The following is a 16164-nucleotide window of genomic DNA, read 5'->3' as shown; positions in this document are numbered from 1 at the left end:
GGAAAATGGATGGTTCAAGTACAACAAGGGTGCTTGTACTCTCCATGTCTTTAACTTCTACTTTTATCTCACTGATTCATTTCCCAATTTCACACTTTTTCCTGCCTAAAAATAATTGTGCCTGTTCTTTTATCTGTATAACACTGCTTACATGTTATTGCATCATGTGCCTTTCAGTACATGAAGCAAACAAGCTTGGTTCAGGTGTCAAGACAACATCCCCACGTATTGGTTGTATAGTCTGGTGTGCTTGGTGTCTTTTAAAGCCCATGGTATGGATGTGTCTCCTTGATGGATGATCCCACAGGGACAGTCCCACAGAGGCCAAATCCACACATACTGATGAAGATAGCTCTCAGTGTGACATTGCCTTTTATACACACAATCTCAATTAGTTGTGAGAAAGCAGACAGTTGCAAGCGCTTGTTTGCTCTTCATCTCTCTTCTTCCTCATACTACACACACACACACCACACATACTTACTTATTTATCATCTTCATGCACACATACACGTACTCTGAGGACTCCCCACAGGACTCGTAATTGCAGCTAGACTATTTTGTATTCATATGAGAGAGTCTCGGCACTCTCTAGTTCTCTCTCTGTGTCTCTCATATGAATACAAAATCATTTAGGCAGAATCAAAAGAGACCTGAGAAATCTTTTCCATCCCTCACTTTCTCATCTCCTTGCAGCGATTCCTCCTGACACTTGATCGAGCAATTTTTTTTCTTGTGAAGAAAAGGGAGAAGTGTCAAGGAGAGCCCTTAGCTGTTAACTTCAAAACATGGCTTTCTATGATTCCACAAAAACGTTAACTCTACACACATTTCCTATTCCTTGGTGGGACATACAGTAATTCCACTTCTCTCAACCTGTAGTTTTAATTATTCCTTTTGTACCCTACCCACTCCAACTCATCCCCCAAGCATTTGTGTTAGGTGGAGAATTTGTCTTTAAATGGACTTGCCCCACTGGAAGTGGACACTTTTCTTCTTAGCTCTTCTGCAATGAACAACTTCAGATGAATAGCTGTAAGGCATATTGTTCACATTTACAAAATGTGAACCTGTACAAACACTGTGCTCTCTTTCACGCACAAGTTTCAGAGGTAGCTGTGGTGGCATGGTTTGCATCACAGAGTGCACTTACAGGGCACTAAATAAAGACCTTCAAGAGGATTGGTTTATAAAAGAGAAGTTTAGTCTGCATGCCTTACACTAGGGCTGGGCGATATGGACCAAAAGTCATATCCCGATATATTTTGGCTGAATATCGATATATATCCCGATATTTTTTCCGCAAAGTGAGAGCAAATGTTCAGTCAAAGTCAAAGCCAAATATGACATGTCACATGTAGTTTCATAGAAACCCGCTATTTCAGTGAACAGTTGCAAAATCAAATGAATTAATAATAAACAGGTTTCTTCACCTGGTTCAATGCTCAGCTGTTCAAATAACAATGAAATGTAAACATAAATACTGTATAATAACAGGAGTACCTTTTTTGAAATCAAAGCTCCATAAGGTTTGTTTTAGTTTTTTCTAACGTTTTAAATTGTTAAATCTTTCTTCTACACAGTTTCAGCGCTTATTTCTACATCCCATATTTTCTGATATAGGGCTGGGCGATATAGAGAAAATCAGATATCATGATATTCTTGACCAAATACCTCGATATCGATATTGCGGCGATATATTCTAGAGTTGACAGTTGGTGCTCTCGCAAAATATCTTCACACTTAGATTTTAGATAAATAATCATTAATAATAGAACAGCTAGAACAGTCTGGTAAGTTCAGAAAAGTACATAACTTCACTGTAATGAAGCCTTTAAAACCAGGAAAAGACACTTATGTCATATCACGATATTACGATATCCAAAATCTAAGACGATATCTAGTCTCATATCACGATATCGATATAATATCGATATATCGCCCAGCCCTACCTTACAAATGTTCGACTAAGAAATAGATGGAGTGATTTTTACACACCAGTGTCGACATCTTTTCTTTCTACCTTCCTGCATCCCTCTTATCTTCTCACCATCTTCTCTTTTCACTATCTCCTTATCCCCCCCCAGCCTTCACTCTTAGAGAGTGACAAGGAGAGATAGGCTATTTAGATCTTGTATAAATGGAACAAATGATCCTAACATGCAGCCCACGTCCATCTTATCCATCCGACTGCTCAGCAGAAATCCCTCCATCCGTCAGAGCTTCCTCTGCTCTCCATCAACCTCTTATCCTCCTGCCGTCATCCTCTTCTTCCAGCAACCTAGCATTGATTAACGTTGGTCTTGTTTTTGTTCCCTCGCTCACCTTCTGCTTTCCCTCTACATACATCTTCCTTTCCCCCCACCTTTCCATCTTCCTTTTAACACATAAATCTGGAAGTAGAACATGATGCCATTCGGTGTCTGACAGTCCTGAAGGTTGCATTAGAACAAGAGACCCGTCATCTCATGAGCATGGATTCAACACATGACTAGTGCTTGATTCCGACTTTGCTCATGCAAATCCCCAGAAACGTCTCTCTCACATCCTCAATGCTGTCTCGTAACACATACATGTGCACACACACACACTGTACATATGCATATTAATAATAGGGCACACACCTGTACATATATAAGCAAACATGTTTTTTTTTAACTCATGTTGACAAATCCTGTGAAACACCTCAGCACCTCCTGTCTAGGGTATGGGGAGCCGGAGCATACTGTAGGTTAAAGGATCTAAGACCTAAGACCATAACAGCCTTTGCATAACAAGCATCTAACTGCCTGTGGTGCTTATATGACAGTGATGGAGGCCTTTGGTTGCAGGAAGTGGAGGGGCTAGCCTGGATGGTAGTGGGAGACTGTCACAGGAATTGAATTATGTTTATAATATAATGCTATAGTCCACCTGGACTGGTATTAGAGTTATTTGAAAGATTGTGCATACATTTGGGGAATTAGCACTGCAGAATATCAAACGTCTTTTTTTTTTTACCATTTCTTTTACCCAAGCTTAACTTTATTATTGCAATATTTAATTACTTTATTTGTCTCTACTATTTTATCTAGTGAACTGAGATTGCTCAAACTCATTGTTTCTTTCTAGCAATATCCACCATCACATTTACACACAAATACATACTGGGGGTCTGGCCAACTATAGATAAATTCCATGTTTTTGTTGATTTTCTCATGTTACTCGTTAACACCATCTTTTCAGGTTCCTTCTCAGCAACAGTTGCTAAAGAAGGATCACTTTCACACCTACATTTTTAGATTCAAACCACTGAGTTGTTGACACCCATCTCTCCCATCTCTCTTCTATCTCCTCTATCAGCTCATATTGTATTATATGTGTTGCAGTTTGTTCTTTTACAATGTTATTATTGCATTGAGCTTTGAATGATTACTGTATATCACAGGATATTATCTACGTTTCAGTGAATATTCACAAGAGAACTGTAGGCAGAGGAATTGGTGCAAAGAGAGGATTAGTATTTATGCCAGTTCTTTGATGATGAAAGTTGAAAACATGTTGTGCGCTGCTTTACAGACATATGTTAATGTGTGGACTGTATGTATGCCTGTCTCTCTCAATGCATCTTTTTACCAGGCGTGGATGCCTATGTACAGGCGTGTAATGCAGCATACGCCTCAGTGTACATTTGCGTGAATATGTACTTGTGCGCCTGTCTGCATCTGTTTGTTTTATGTGCACTTATTTCACAGGCATTGCAACAGGACTTGTCAAGTAGGTTATGTACAGTATCCACACACACGGCACATTGTTGAGTAGCCTCTGGCTGCTGCCCACACATCAGACAGTATGGGAATCGGAGTCTGACACCAATTATGCAGAAACGGTGGGAACTTGTTGCTAAACCAGTCAGTAGGTTGCTATTTCTCTTCTGCATCATCTGAAGCTCAAGGGTGTGAGTGTATGTGTGTAAAGGGATGAGGATACTAAAAGCACAAAAGTACCATGATTTCCTCTGCATGGCTGAGACAGAGATTAACATTGAACACAAAAAAAATGATATTTTGAGAAAATGATTACTGGACAGATTTATAATAAGCTCAGCTTAAGCTTGTGGGCAAAGTAAAAGAATAAACAAAGCTCTACAGACTCTTTTAAAAAAAACTTGCTAGTGCTGCATGAGCATTATATTACAATAACTGTTGTTTGCTTTATATTAAAACTGACATTATTGAAACATGAGGGAGAGTCAGCAATTTGCTTTGGGGCGAAATGGTTTAGATCGGATTTTCATAATTAAATCATTTTCATAGTAGTGTTTTATGAACTCTTTGAATCATTTAAATTAATTTTGAAGTCACAGAACAAAAATATCATACATTTCCATAAGGTTGTGATGACTTTGTTGTATCATTTTGTGTTGTTTGTCACCGTTTTAACTGCAGTACCAGCATGTGAGTGGTGTTCCCCACTCAGCTGATATTGACCCAATGCATTGAAGTATCTCAATATCTCTGTGACATGCGTGCAAGATGTTACACATCATCCAAGTAAAGCATTTGAAGCAACATAAGAAACAATGTTTTCTTTTGCTGTCATAAATTTGGAAAACAAAAACAAAAAACGGTGTTTTGATAAAAGCTCCGTGTGCGAATCAGGTGACTCGATTTCAGTTCAACACCATTGTTTGCCTTTGAGTACATTGCACTATTTTCTCTTATTTTGAAGGCATTCAAGACAGCAATGTGTTTCAGAGAATAACTAAATCCAAGGCACAAATGAATTAATTATGAGCTGACAAACATTTGTATCATTTCTTGTAAGTAGTTGAGACTTTGCCGCAGGATAAAGCTGCTGAGAATACTGTTTGTCTCTAAATAAGCCCTTTATATTGAGTGACCCATGTCAACATTACCACTAGTCTCTCATTTGTTCTGAAATACCATTTTCTAAGCTTTTAGTCCTGCTGAGCCTGTCCAACACACATACTTACACATGCTTACACTCAAGATAAGCAATATATCATTATAAATCCACCGCATTGAGGGTGGCGCACTTACACACATACACAAACACACACGTACACAATCACAGTGCATTTCACATCCAGTGGACCACCAGCTGGCTGACAGCTGTCTGCACCAAAGTGAGGGGTAGATATTTTGACAGCATCATCTTTCTGATGTCTAGACTGAAACTATTATATAAGTGGCAGATGTATCGGCTTGACTGACATTGTAGAACATCCATTGAATGCTCTGGATCTGGCATCTATGATTCACTTTAAAATGTGTTTTGTTTTCCTACTTTTACTTGCCTTTAACCATGTTTTTGTGTTCCCTCTATTCTTATTGTCTGCCTTAATCACATTAATATCTTGTGTGCATTGATTCCTAAATAAGTAGTAATTTAATTAAATCTATTTGTTTCCTCCTCCTCAGTTCTCTGACTCATCCTTTTTAGTATTTTAGAAATATAAAATATATATTATATATATATATATATATATATATATATATATATATTATATTTTTATCATATTTAATTTTAGTCTCCATATAATAAAAACAAAATATTACTGGATAGTAATATTTTGGAAAGATGAAGAATGCAAAAGATTTTTTCTTTTACAAATGACAGAACTATTGGAGCCTAGATTTTTCTATTGACTAAAGTTGTTAATGGGAAAGCTGCAAGATATGGACTTCTGCTGCAATAACTTACATTAATAGGACCTAAGGTGTGTTTGAATAAAGTTAAATGCAAATAGCAGGTGGCAATAGTCAGATCCTAGTAACATTTTATTTAATTTTTATGTAAAAAAGAAAAATAAAGAGCTTTTTGTCAAGCTAAATTGTAAGGGGGATGCATGGGCGTTAAAGCCTAAATATACTGTATCAGAGGGAGTGTCTTCTGTCAACTGTTATTTCCTCTAAAGTATCTTGTCTTTGTCTTTAACAGTCTACATTTCCTGGTTTACCATACGGAGGAGGTCCACGACGTGCTTCGGATCTGGGATGGGCCCCAGGATGGAGGGGTCCTGCTGAGGGAGCTGAGTGGCTCAGTGCTGCCTCAGGACGCACACAGCACCTTCAACACTGTTAGCCTGCAGTTCACCACAGACTTCTTCACTAGCAAGCAGGGCTTCGCTCTGCAGTTCTCTGGTGAGAAGGAAGGACGATGAGAGGGAGGGAGGGAGGGAGGTGAATGAAATGTTACATGGACCTGGGTTAAATGACTAGGTTGTAAAGGGGTGTAGAGATAGAAAAAAATCCCCACTTACAAGTTTAACTCTGAACTATGACAATAATACTCCCTTTTCATCTTGTAACTAAGGATCATCTTAATGTCTGATTGAGTCTCCTCTTGCTCCTTCAGTCTCCACTGCTACCTCCTGCAACGACCCGGGCATGCCTACTAATGGGACCCGCGGCGGTGACAGCAGGGAGCCTGGGGACCATGTGGTGTTCCAGTGTGATCCTGGCTACATTCTGCAGGGGGCCAACAGGATCACCTGCACAGAGATCAATGGTCGCTTCTTCTGGCAGCCAGACCCTCCTACATGCACAGGTATTACCACACCATGCAGTCATCAGTTATGGCTAATGATGCGACATGAATAATGATCAGAACTAGCCTGAATGTTGTCACATATCTATTGCTACTGCTGGGTAATAAGAACATATAGTACATGCAGTTTTTTGTATATACAGTACATGTATACATTAGAGGATGGATGGTTCAGACAGATATTTAGAAATGATGTTCAGGTTTGGGTCAGGCTCGGTCACATCAGCGCGATAAGGCATTGAACATTTTAAATTTTAAACAGGTTATTATGTAGGTAGCCAATGGGCCTGTTTAACTTGATGCAAAGGTTTTTGTGATTAAAATTAATTTAAAATGTTACCCTAACATCCGTCTTCCTGTGTGCGGATATTTGTTTATGTAGCTGTGACAATGCGCGCCTGTGTTAACGTGCACGTGTTGCCCCGTGTGAGCTGATGCGCTCATCTGTTTACATTTCCGAATGCCTTCCTACAGTTGCTTAATAAAAGCGGGCTTTCCATACAAACAAAACGTACATGTGTCATTAGTATGAGAAATGCTTAATGCCTGTCGGACTCGGGCCGGCTCGGACAGAAAAATGCGGCCCGATCTACACTCTAGTATACACCCATTGTTTAAGGAAATGTAGTATATTCCTAAAAATTCTGTGTGTAAACTTTATGCGGATATGAGATTTTAAATGATATAACTAGTAAAGACATAAGAGAACAGTAATAAAATAAAAGTATATAAAGTATACCACACCCTACAACCTGCCTAATGCAGTATACTGTATCACCTCTCTTGCTGGTCTGAAACAGGTAGACAACAGATTTAACATGATTACTTAACAGACTCCTTAAGTGAATCTTAAGTGGCAAACCCGATTGCCGTGTTCCCTAGACATTTCCCGAAGTGACTGCAGCAGACCGAGAGATCTGATTATCCTGTCTCTCAATAGCAACGCAGACCTCTCAGTCAGACCTCTACTCTTTTACAATCTTTTTTTAAATATATGATCACACTAGGTTCTCTCCAAAACAATGTGAATAAACAATGGTAATTAAGACCTTGTAATTAGCTGCCTTGTTTAATTAGTGCTTAGCTTAATTAGTTTGATAATTGTTTGGGTGAGGGGTTGGGCAGAACAGTTCTCTGACAGTTACAGGTTCAATTATGGTAAACGGTGTCAATGGGCATTAGCTACGTCTCAATGAAGCATCTGTCAATATGACTTCTTTTGAAGAGACCATGAATAAAATTCTGCTACTTTAAAAGTATGTTTTTCCTAAAACTTTGGAAACCGTATGTAGCTATGCAGCCTATTTGTTTTGTGTAATGTGTTTTTGTATTAGCAGTTGTACCTACTCTACTGTACCGCTCCTTTTTACTTATTTTATGTCTTTATTAATACATTCTGTGTGTATATATGTATAGTTATATTGTTTATATTCTTCTTATCCTTCTTACATCTAGAGAATGTGACATGCACCAACACAACACCAAGACAAATTCCTTGTATGTGTAAAAGACGTACTTGGCAATAAAGCCCTTTCTGATTCTGATTCTATCAGTTGATTGACAATCAGCTCATTTCAAGAGTTTGCTGCATAATAGTTTTAACAAAATAACAGTAATAACAATGCGCAGAATAATGCAATAAGGCATTCTTTTAAAAAAAAAGTAAATTGAGAATTACATGATTATCATCTTAAGATATTTGTTTGATAATAGGTTTTTGGATGAATATACAATTGGGAAAAATGTGTGTTTTAGTGGTGTTTACTGTTGCATTTACTAATCAACTTCTTCCTTTTTATAGCTCCATGTGGCGGCAACCTGACAGGTCCTAGTGGGCTGATTCTGTCTCCAGACTATCCTGAACCTTACCCCCATGGAAGGGAGTGTGACTGGACAGTTTCTGTCACACCAGACTATGTCATCGCTCTTAGATTCAACCAGTAAGCTTCAGTAGCACATTAATTGCAACTGCATGCAATTGTATGTGTGTTTGAAATTGAATATTTCTATCCATTTCTAACCTATTTTATACAACACTGTGTGTCTCCATGTATGGATACAGAGCGTACGTGTCATACTTTGAAAGCCACGCCCACCGGAGGGGAAATCAACTCTCCGCTCTCCTTTCACTTGTATAGCGTGAAGGTGCCTCCTTGTCAATTTTGTCTGCTAGCAAACAACTGAAAAATGCCTAAAAGCTGCTGTGTGGTGATATTCACTACCAACAGGGTAAATAACCCAGAAGTAAATACAGATGTGAGAAATCAGCAGGGAGAATGGGAAGACTGTGGAATCCTGACACTAAGCTAACGTTATGTCTGACGCAGCTAGCAGACGAAATTGACGAGGAGGCACCTTCATGCAATGCAAGTCAGTGGAGACCGGAGAGTTCTTTTCCCCTCCGGTGGGGGCGGCACTTAAATGCACTCTGTCTCTATGTTTATAAATCTTTAATCCTATAAATCTGTCTAATAAAATTATACATTTTAATGACATTTTAAAATGATGCCAGTGAAGTGTGTTACCTTATATCTCATGTGAGCTGCAAATGTTTATTTACATTTTATATACACTTCTGTAACCAGGTTCAGCTTGGAGCCCAGTTATGACTTCTTACATATCTACGATGGGCCGGACTCCCTCAGCCCCTTGCTGGGTAGTTTTTATGGCACCGATGTTCCAGATCGCATTGAGAGCAGCTCCAACACACTTTTCTTGGCTTTCCGCAGCGATGCTTCCCTCAGCAGCAATGGATTTGTGCTGCAGTACACAGGTAGGCACCTTTTTGGTTAGAGGAATGACTTGAAAAACTGCAGCATTTGGCTATTTGGACAAAACTATCTAGCTAGTGGAAACTTAGATTTGATGTGCCTGTGTCTGCATGTGCAAGACTTTTTCATCATCAGTTTTTCATCTCCAGCGTCTTAAAATTCGGAACAATTACAATTTTTTAAATAGCATGTGATGCTGTATCCCCCTAAACAATTCATGTTTTTAAATTCTTCCTCTCGCAGAGTGAGAATGGATTTACCCTCTGCTGTTTATCGACCTTGCAGATTGTTTCTTTTTAACTTTCCCTTGTGTCTAGTCCAAAGCGAGATTAGTGGTGTGAAAATTGCTTCAGAGAAAGAATGGGGTTTTCTGCAGCATCCTGATCACCACCTTCCCATTTGAGCTATAGTCTGCTTGGGCATCATTATTGATCTGTACCTCCTCTAGTAGCCGCGTAACACAATGAATTATGAAAATGAAAAGCCGACAGCATGTGTGCTTAAGCTCTATTTGATCAGTGCTTTGCAGCTGCACAAAAGCCTCCTCATAAATTAGAGCAAACAGCGCTTTGTTGTCTCATGTCTATGTTTAGCTGACCGCAGCATGTTGTTTGGGAGACCCAGATTTATTTTCCCACACAAGGTACTCTGTACTGCACACATGGTGCAGAATGATCAGAGACATCCTTGACAGACAGCCAGTTGGTTTAAGGATAATACAACACATCTGTGTGTTCTGCATTTGTGTTTCAGCCTCACAGGGTAACGCCTCAGTGCCTGACTGTTATAGCCTTTACTTAACAAATATACAGACGCTGAACAAGCTCTAAATTAGACACAGGGCATCTTCGTTAGGGCTTTGCTTGAGAGAACAGTGTTAAATCTTCTTAAATCTCCCAGCCTCAATTACAGCTGTTTAAGGTATCAGACGTTTAACCAATTCCAGATCGACCCTGAGCTCTCTGTTTCTTGGCTGGTGTTGAGGTGGGATTTGAGCTATACAAGCAATTCAACTGAACGGAACTGAACGCTTCCTGTTTATGCGATGCAGCTCTGTGATTCATCTGCAAACTGTACATAACTGGAGTGACACCCAGTATTTTGTTAGGACAGTGTTACAGAGCCTACCCCTTAACTCACTCCCAGCAATATTTTCTGCAGTGTGTGATGGAGTGTGCAATATTGTATGGCCAATCTGGTAGAGCAGATGGACCCAGTGTGTGGCGCAGAAAAACTCCCTCTCCCCACTTCCAATTCTCCACACTAATGAACCATAACCAAATAATACATAAATTACCTCCTCAGTTTTAGACAAACAACATGGCACAAAAGCATGTTTGGCTGCGCGTTTGGATCTGGTTGGTGAGAAAGCAGCAAGTTGACGAGTTGGCCCAGCTAGTATTTGGTCAGCCCCGCCACTGAAAATTGTATTACAAAATCTGCCTGAGGTGCTGTCAGCTTCTTTACCAAGCAGTCGTTATGTCTTTCTGTTTCCGTGCCTCTGGCCATGTCTGATTAGGCTCACCAGGGAAATATGCCTGAGCCACATTTGAATAAAACACATAGACACAGACATGGACAAATACACATACAAGCACTCTCATACTCACATCTGTCTGATCCAATACCTTTACTAACTCCTAGGCTCATTTTCACTTCACGTAACATCACTTACAGTAAACTCCATTGAGTATTTTTTTAAACAGATGATGCCAATCGCCCATTTTCTCTCACACAAATGTCTCGGGGCAAAGGCTTGTTAAATCGGCCATCTTCATTGCGGTGACCAACCGCTAGCTTCTGTCCAGGGCCAGCCCACACCTAATGCCTGCTACATCCATCACGCCTCCGCTGTCTCTTGCCAGGTGTGCTGATTTAATGGAGGAGGTGGCAAGGGAGGGGTCAGATCTACATCAGCCCACGAAAGGGCTCAACCTGTCTAGAACAGGTGCCCTAGGAGACAGACCAACAGACCACATGACTGGCACCAGCACTCTGTTCAGCCATGAAGGGCAGCCTCCTGTCTGGTCAGCAGGTCTCCAGCTTTCATTTCAGAAACTAGGCATTTATCCATGTTATATGTGCATTTTTATCATCAATAAATCATTAGAACTTTAGTTAGACATAGACCTTGTTATAATAACTGTACACAGAGGATTGATTTTGCATTACATGTGCTTGTTTTGTAGCACAAAGGGAATTTGCTTGATGGTCCACAACAGGAGGAGGTTGTTGTTCATAATACAAATTAAACCCCTGTCTAAATGGCAGATGGTGGAACACAAAAACAAACCTAATTTAAAAATCATCTCCAACATGTTGGTCCTCCTCAGTAAAGTTAGACAGAAAATAAACACAGATAAGCAGTTCCAGGGAAGTTAGCATCATCAATTCTGATACAGGTAATGAAATAGCTTTTGCAAATACCAGTGGCATGAGAAAGAAGTTAAAAGTACCCTTTTTTGTTGGCATGCAAATAGACCTTTACAAATATGAACATTGTTAAAGTGTTTCCCATTTAAAGTTTGCTTTCAGCTGATTGATAACCGAGGATTTTGCAAACTCTTTGTGAGGCACTGAATTGTAAGTTGAAGTTTTCCTGATAAAAGAAAACGTTTGACTCACTTTCCCTTTTGTATGTGCGTGTTGAGTCATCAAATATTGAAGTTCGCTGTGAGACTAGAATGAACTGTGTTTAAGATTGAACTAAATTGCTTTGGGCATTTTTCCTATGTTTATTTTAGCTGCAAGGGTGCGAAGTGTGCCAAATTGACAGGCCTCCTCTCACATGCACATTTTCCCACCTAAGAACAATGTGATGTTAGATTGAGGTAGACATCTTTCTTATGACCTCAGGAGTGGTGATTGATATGTGGTTAGATACTGTGTGTGTGTGTGTGTGTGTGTGTGTGTGTGTGTGTGTGTGTGTGTGTGTGTGTGTGTGTGTGTGTGTGTGTGTGTTCACAAGAGAAAGCTTGTGTATGTGCATTGTCTTCTCTAGTTGACTGCACAGTGAAGCGTTGTGTGAGAGGCGGTTGTGTGCAGTCAGCAGACCTTGAGCCAGAGCAATGCCACTCTCAATCAGCTGCCTGTCTGTCTCCCCAGCCATACAATACATACCTCCAGCAGCCACAGATGAAGGGGCATCGTCAAGGGCTAGAGAGAAAAGTGGCAGTCAGTGAGATATATTTACTGAAAGAGGGAAGCACAGGGTGGAAGTAAGCGACAAAGGAAGGAAGTAAGAAATCTGAGAATGTCAGGAAGCTTAGGCAGAAAACAATTTCTATTCCACTATCCCCGCTGCAGCTTGATGCAAAAATCTTTTTATTGAATACCAACACACATTCCCTTCTGTCGCTGATTTCCCACCGTGTTACCTCTCTCCACAGAGAACCCCAGGGAGTCTTGCTTCGAGCCGGGCGTGGTGCGCAATGGGACTCGGGTGGGCGCCGACCTCAAGCTGGGCTACACTGTCACCTACCACTGCGACAGTGGCTACACACTAGAGGGAGACGCAACCCTCACTTGCATCATCGGGGGAGACGGCAAGCCGAGCTGGAACAAACCCAAACCCATCTGCATAGGTAAACACTGACATCTGGAGACGGTTGTTAGGAACACAAACCACATCAGCGCTTATAGATTTATCACATGTAAACATGCATGTATGATTATGTGTTTTTTTTGCACCAAGCTATGTCCTACAGGTATATGTGTAGAGCTGTGTGGGTTTTTGCAAATGTAAATATATGAGAGGGTGTAGCTTTAATTTAATTTGCAGTTTGAAGAGGGCTTCTTATTTTTTCTTATTCTTTTCAAACACACAGCAAAACCTGCGTCATCCTGGCTGTTCTCTGACATTCCCACGACACAACTAACACACACTGCGCATGTTCCCCTGAAAAGCTGGTAAAAGATCCCTGACATCACCAAATCTGGCTCTCGCCGTATGAAGCCTCAGTTATATGTCTGGTGGAATGCATGCACACACCACACACATTTTCACACAAAGAAAACACACATTCACATACATGGATCAGCACTTGCACAGAGATGCAAGCACACACAGAGCATTTTTAGGGGCTTTCAAGCAGGAGAGAGGATTCCGGTCTCATCTCACCCAGGCTAACCCAGACGGACACTTGGAAAACATTGCAATTTCACTCTGGCAAACACCAGGGACATCTTCCACCCAAAACCCAATCAGACAAAAAAAGTAATTTAGGAGTAATGGAACAGAGGGGATGGGAAAGCAGGAGGTAGGGAGAAATGAAATCTTTGACTATTGGCTTTAGACCTGCCTTCTCTGTCTGCCCTGTCTCCTCATGTCTCATCTCTGTGTCTCTCTCTAGCTCCATGTGGTGGACAGTACTCAGGTTTGGAGGGAGTGGTCTTGTCTCCTGGTTACCCTGGCAACTACAGCAGTGCGCAAACCTGTCTGTACTCTGTGGTGGTGCCAAAGGATTACGGTAAGCCAAGAAAGAGCACTGTATTACTGTATTTGTTCATTTTTCCTAGCAGATTTTTAGTTGTGCATTTTTGCGTGTGTCTTATGTGTGTTTAATTAAGATGCAATTATTCTATAATGCACAAAATGCCCTTATCAGGATCAAACTATGCTAAAGTGCCTCACTAAATTGCACATACTGTATTCTTTCACTGTGGAAACTAAAGTAAGTTTTTTTTTTTTTTTTTCCCACACTTGAATATTCTTAGTGACAGATGTGTAGGAGACAACAAGTGTGTGGAAAACTTGTAAAAGCTCCCACACACATTGTCTTTTTAACTTGCAATTAAAATGCTTTAGTCAGAGCTTTACTGAATGCTGTTTTTCCATATTTTCCTCACACAGTAGAATCACACAATAATTTATAGTTTCCATATAAATCGTGTCTCATTGCCATACACATATTTTCAATTTAGTCACTATCTTACACACCAGGCATACAATATGTCTGTCTGAGACACACACCAAAAAATAATTGGTGTCTGGAAGATCCAGAGTTCCTGCAGTTTCACTACTTTTTGGCATTTCCATCTTAAAGGTCACAGCTTGCTTTCAATATGTAATCTGATACTGTAGGAGCAGCAAATTATTCAGAAAGCAAAACAGTGTAATGCAGTAAGAGACAGCTCAAACATGCAAATACAGAAGCAAACATGTTTTACTTACTTGCCCATGATGTCTCCCTGCTTGACTTTCTCTCTTATCTCCTGCTTCATTTTCTCTTCTTTCTGGATCTCTAATGAGTTATCAGCATCGTGCCTCTCTTAGGGGAAGCTCAAGTCCTATCATTGTTAAATTACACCAAACCGCAGCCGCGGCATGTGTTTCGGGTACTTCACCCCGGTCTTTTGAATGTCGAGGTTATGACGCCCATTCAGAGGTATGGCGCTGCTCCAAAATGACTGGGCACCCATTCTTTTTGGACCCTGTCGGCAACATATTTCACTCAATAGAGTGAAAGCGAGGGAGGAAATCGAAATAATTAAAGTCCACATTTGCATTTTCCTGGAAAATGACAGCAAGGCCCAAGGCAACCCACTTTGTCGTGCAGAGCCACAGTTGCTCCCGCCTCCATTCTTGCTGCTTCTCATTAGGCAGATGCACCAGCTCTAATGATAGGCTATTTTCCTCAATGCAGAGGGCTGGATGGGTGTCACTTAAACCAGTGGCTTCTCTTATCATAGATAGAGATAAAAGAGGATGTACGAATGAAAGAAACCACTGAAGCTGAGTTGGAGAAAACAGACGCTGAGTCATGTTGACGAGTAACTATGAAGAAGATGTGGTCCTGATAGACCTAATGGAGAGCACTAGTCCTCTGTCCCCTCAGCCATCTCTCCATCATCCTCTTCATCCTTCTCTTTAACCTGCAATATACAAGCAAACTAGACAGATTAGATGTTAAAGGGCTGAACATGGTAAAACAATAGCGGTAGAAAGGGTGGGTTAAAAGGATGAAAGCACCATCGTAAAGCTTTAGCTGCACATTGTACAACAGATTGGCTGTCATTGCCAAAGCCTTTCATCTACTGACAAGCCATCAAGCCCAGACAGGATTGCTGATCTACTTGCGTAATATCATTTTTTGGGTGTGCTGTCATAACTGACAGTATTATCCACCTAGCTTTAGAGAAGACATTTGGATTGAAATTGCTTTAATTTGAATGAGGATACTATTATCTGTGTTATTTCAAATGGATTTTCGAGTTGTCAGTGCAACTGTGATGTAGTCACTCATTTGAACTAATATCAATTTTCTCTGATATTCATTTTCTAGTGGTCTTCAGTCAATTCGCCTTCTTCCAGACAGCTCTGAACGACATTGTGGAGGTTAATGATGGGCCGACACAGCACTCCCGTGTTCTCAGCTCCCTTTCTGGAACACACACAGGTACTTAAACAAACACACACACACACATTCAGATACCTGCATACATTCACATTTTTGGGTAGCTACGGGGGATATTTCAGCAGGTATTAAGTGTAAGGGAGGTGAAAAAAAATAGAAGCCATTTACATTGAACTGCAGCTTGGCAAGACTCACAGAAGCTTGTACAGCTTTTTTTCATATTCAGCACCAGCATGTAACAAATCTACAAGTGTGATTTGACTATTTGATCTCCTGGCCATTATTTTTTGACATGACACTGGACTAAATAAAATGTTGTTTTAGCCTCATCCCTTTCATAAGGATCCAGTTAAACCGAGACAAATGGCTGACACAGGCAGAGCTGCTGTGGCTGCAGGTGGGCTCCAGTGAGCTGTAAAACAATTCAACAGTGACAACAACAACTTAAAGAGTCACAGGGATAACATATCAGCAGACAGGCTCAA

General features: G+C 40.5%; 1 protein-coding gene across 1 annotated transcript in view; it reads left to right on the top strand.

The window, feature by feature from the left end:
- The window catches only part of csmd2 (CUB and Sushi multiple domains 2), a 282360-nt gene that overhangs the window by 197671 nt on the left and 68525 nt on the right, over positions 1–16164 (top strand). The window contains exons 27-33 of the mRNA XM_028597331.1: positions 5944–6146; positions 6361–6552; positions 8354–8492; positions 9138–9325; positions 12713–12907; positions 13676–13792; positions 15608–15721. Coding sequence (XP_028453132.1) covers positions 5944–6146; positions 6361–6552; positions 8354–8492; positions 9138–9325; positions 12713–12907; positions 13676–13792; positions 15608–15721 — 1148 coding nt within the window. The remainder of the gene's footprint in view (positions 1–5943; positions 6147–6360; positions 6553–8353; positions 8493–9137; positions 9326–12712; positions 12908–13675; positions 13793–15607; positions 15722–16164) is intronic.

Source organism: Perca flavescens, chromosome 14 (assembly GCF_004354835.1).
Source record: "Perca flavescens isolate YP-PL-M2 chromosome 14, PFLA_1.0, whole genome shotgun sequence".
Lineage (NCBI taxonomy): Eukaryota > Metazoa > Chordata > Actinopteri > Perciformes > Percidae > Perca > Perca flavescens.
Note: the sequence above shows the minus strand (reverse complement) of the source record. Positions and strands in the feature narration are given on the sequence as shown.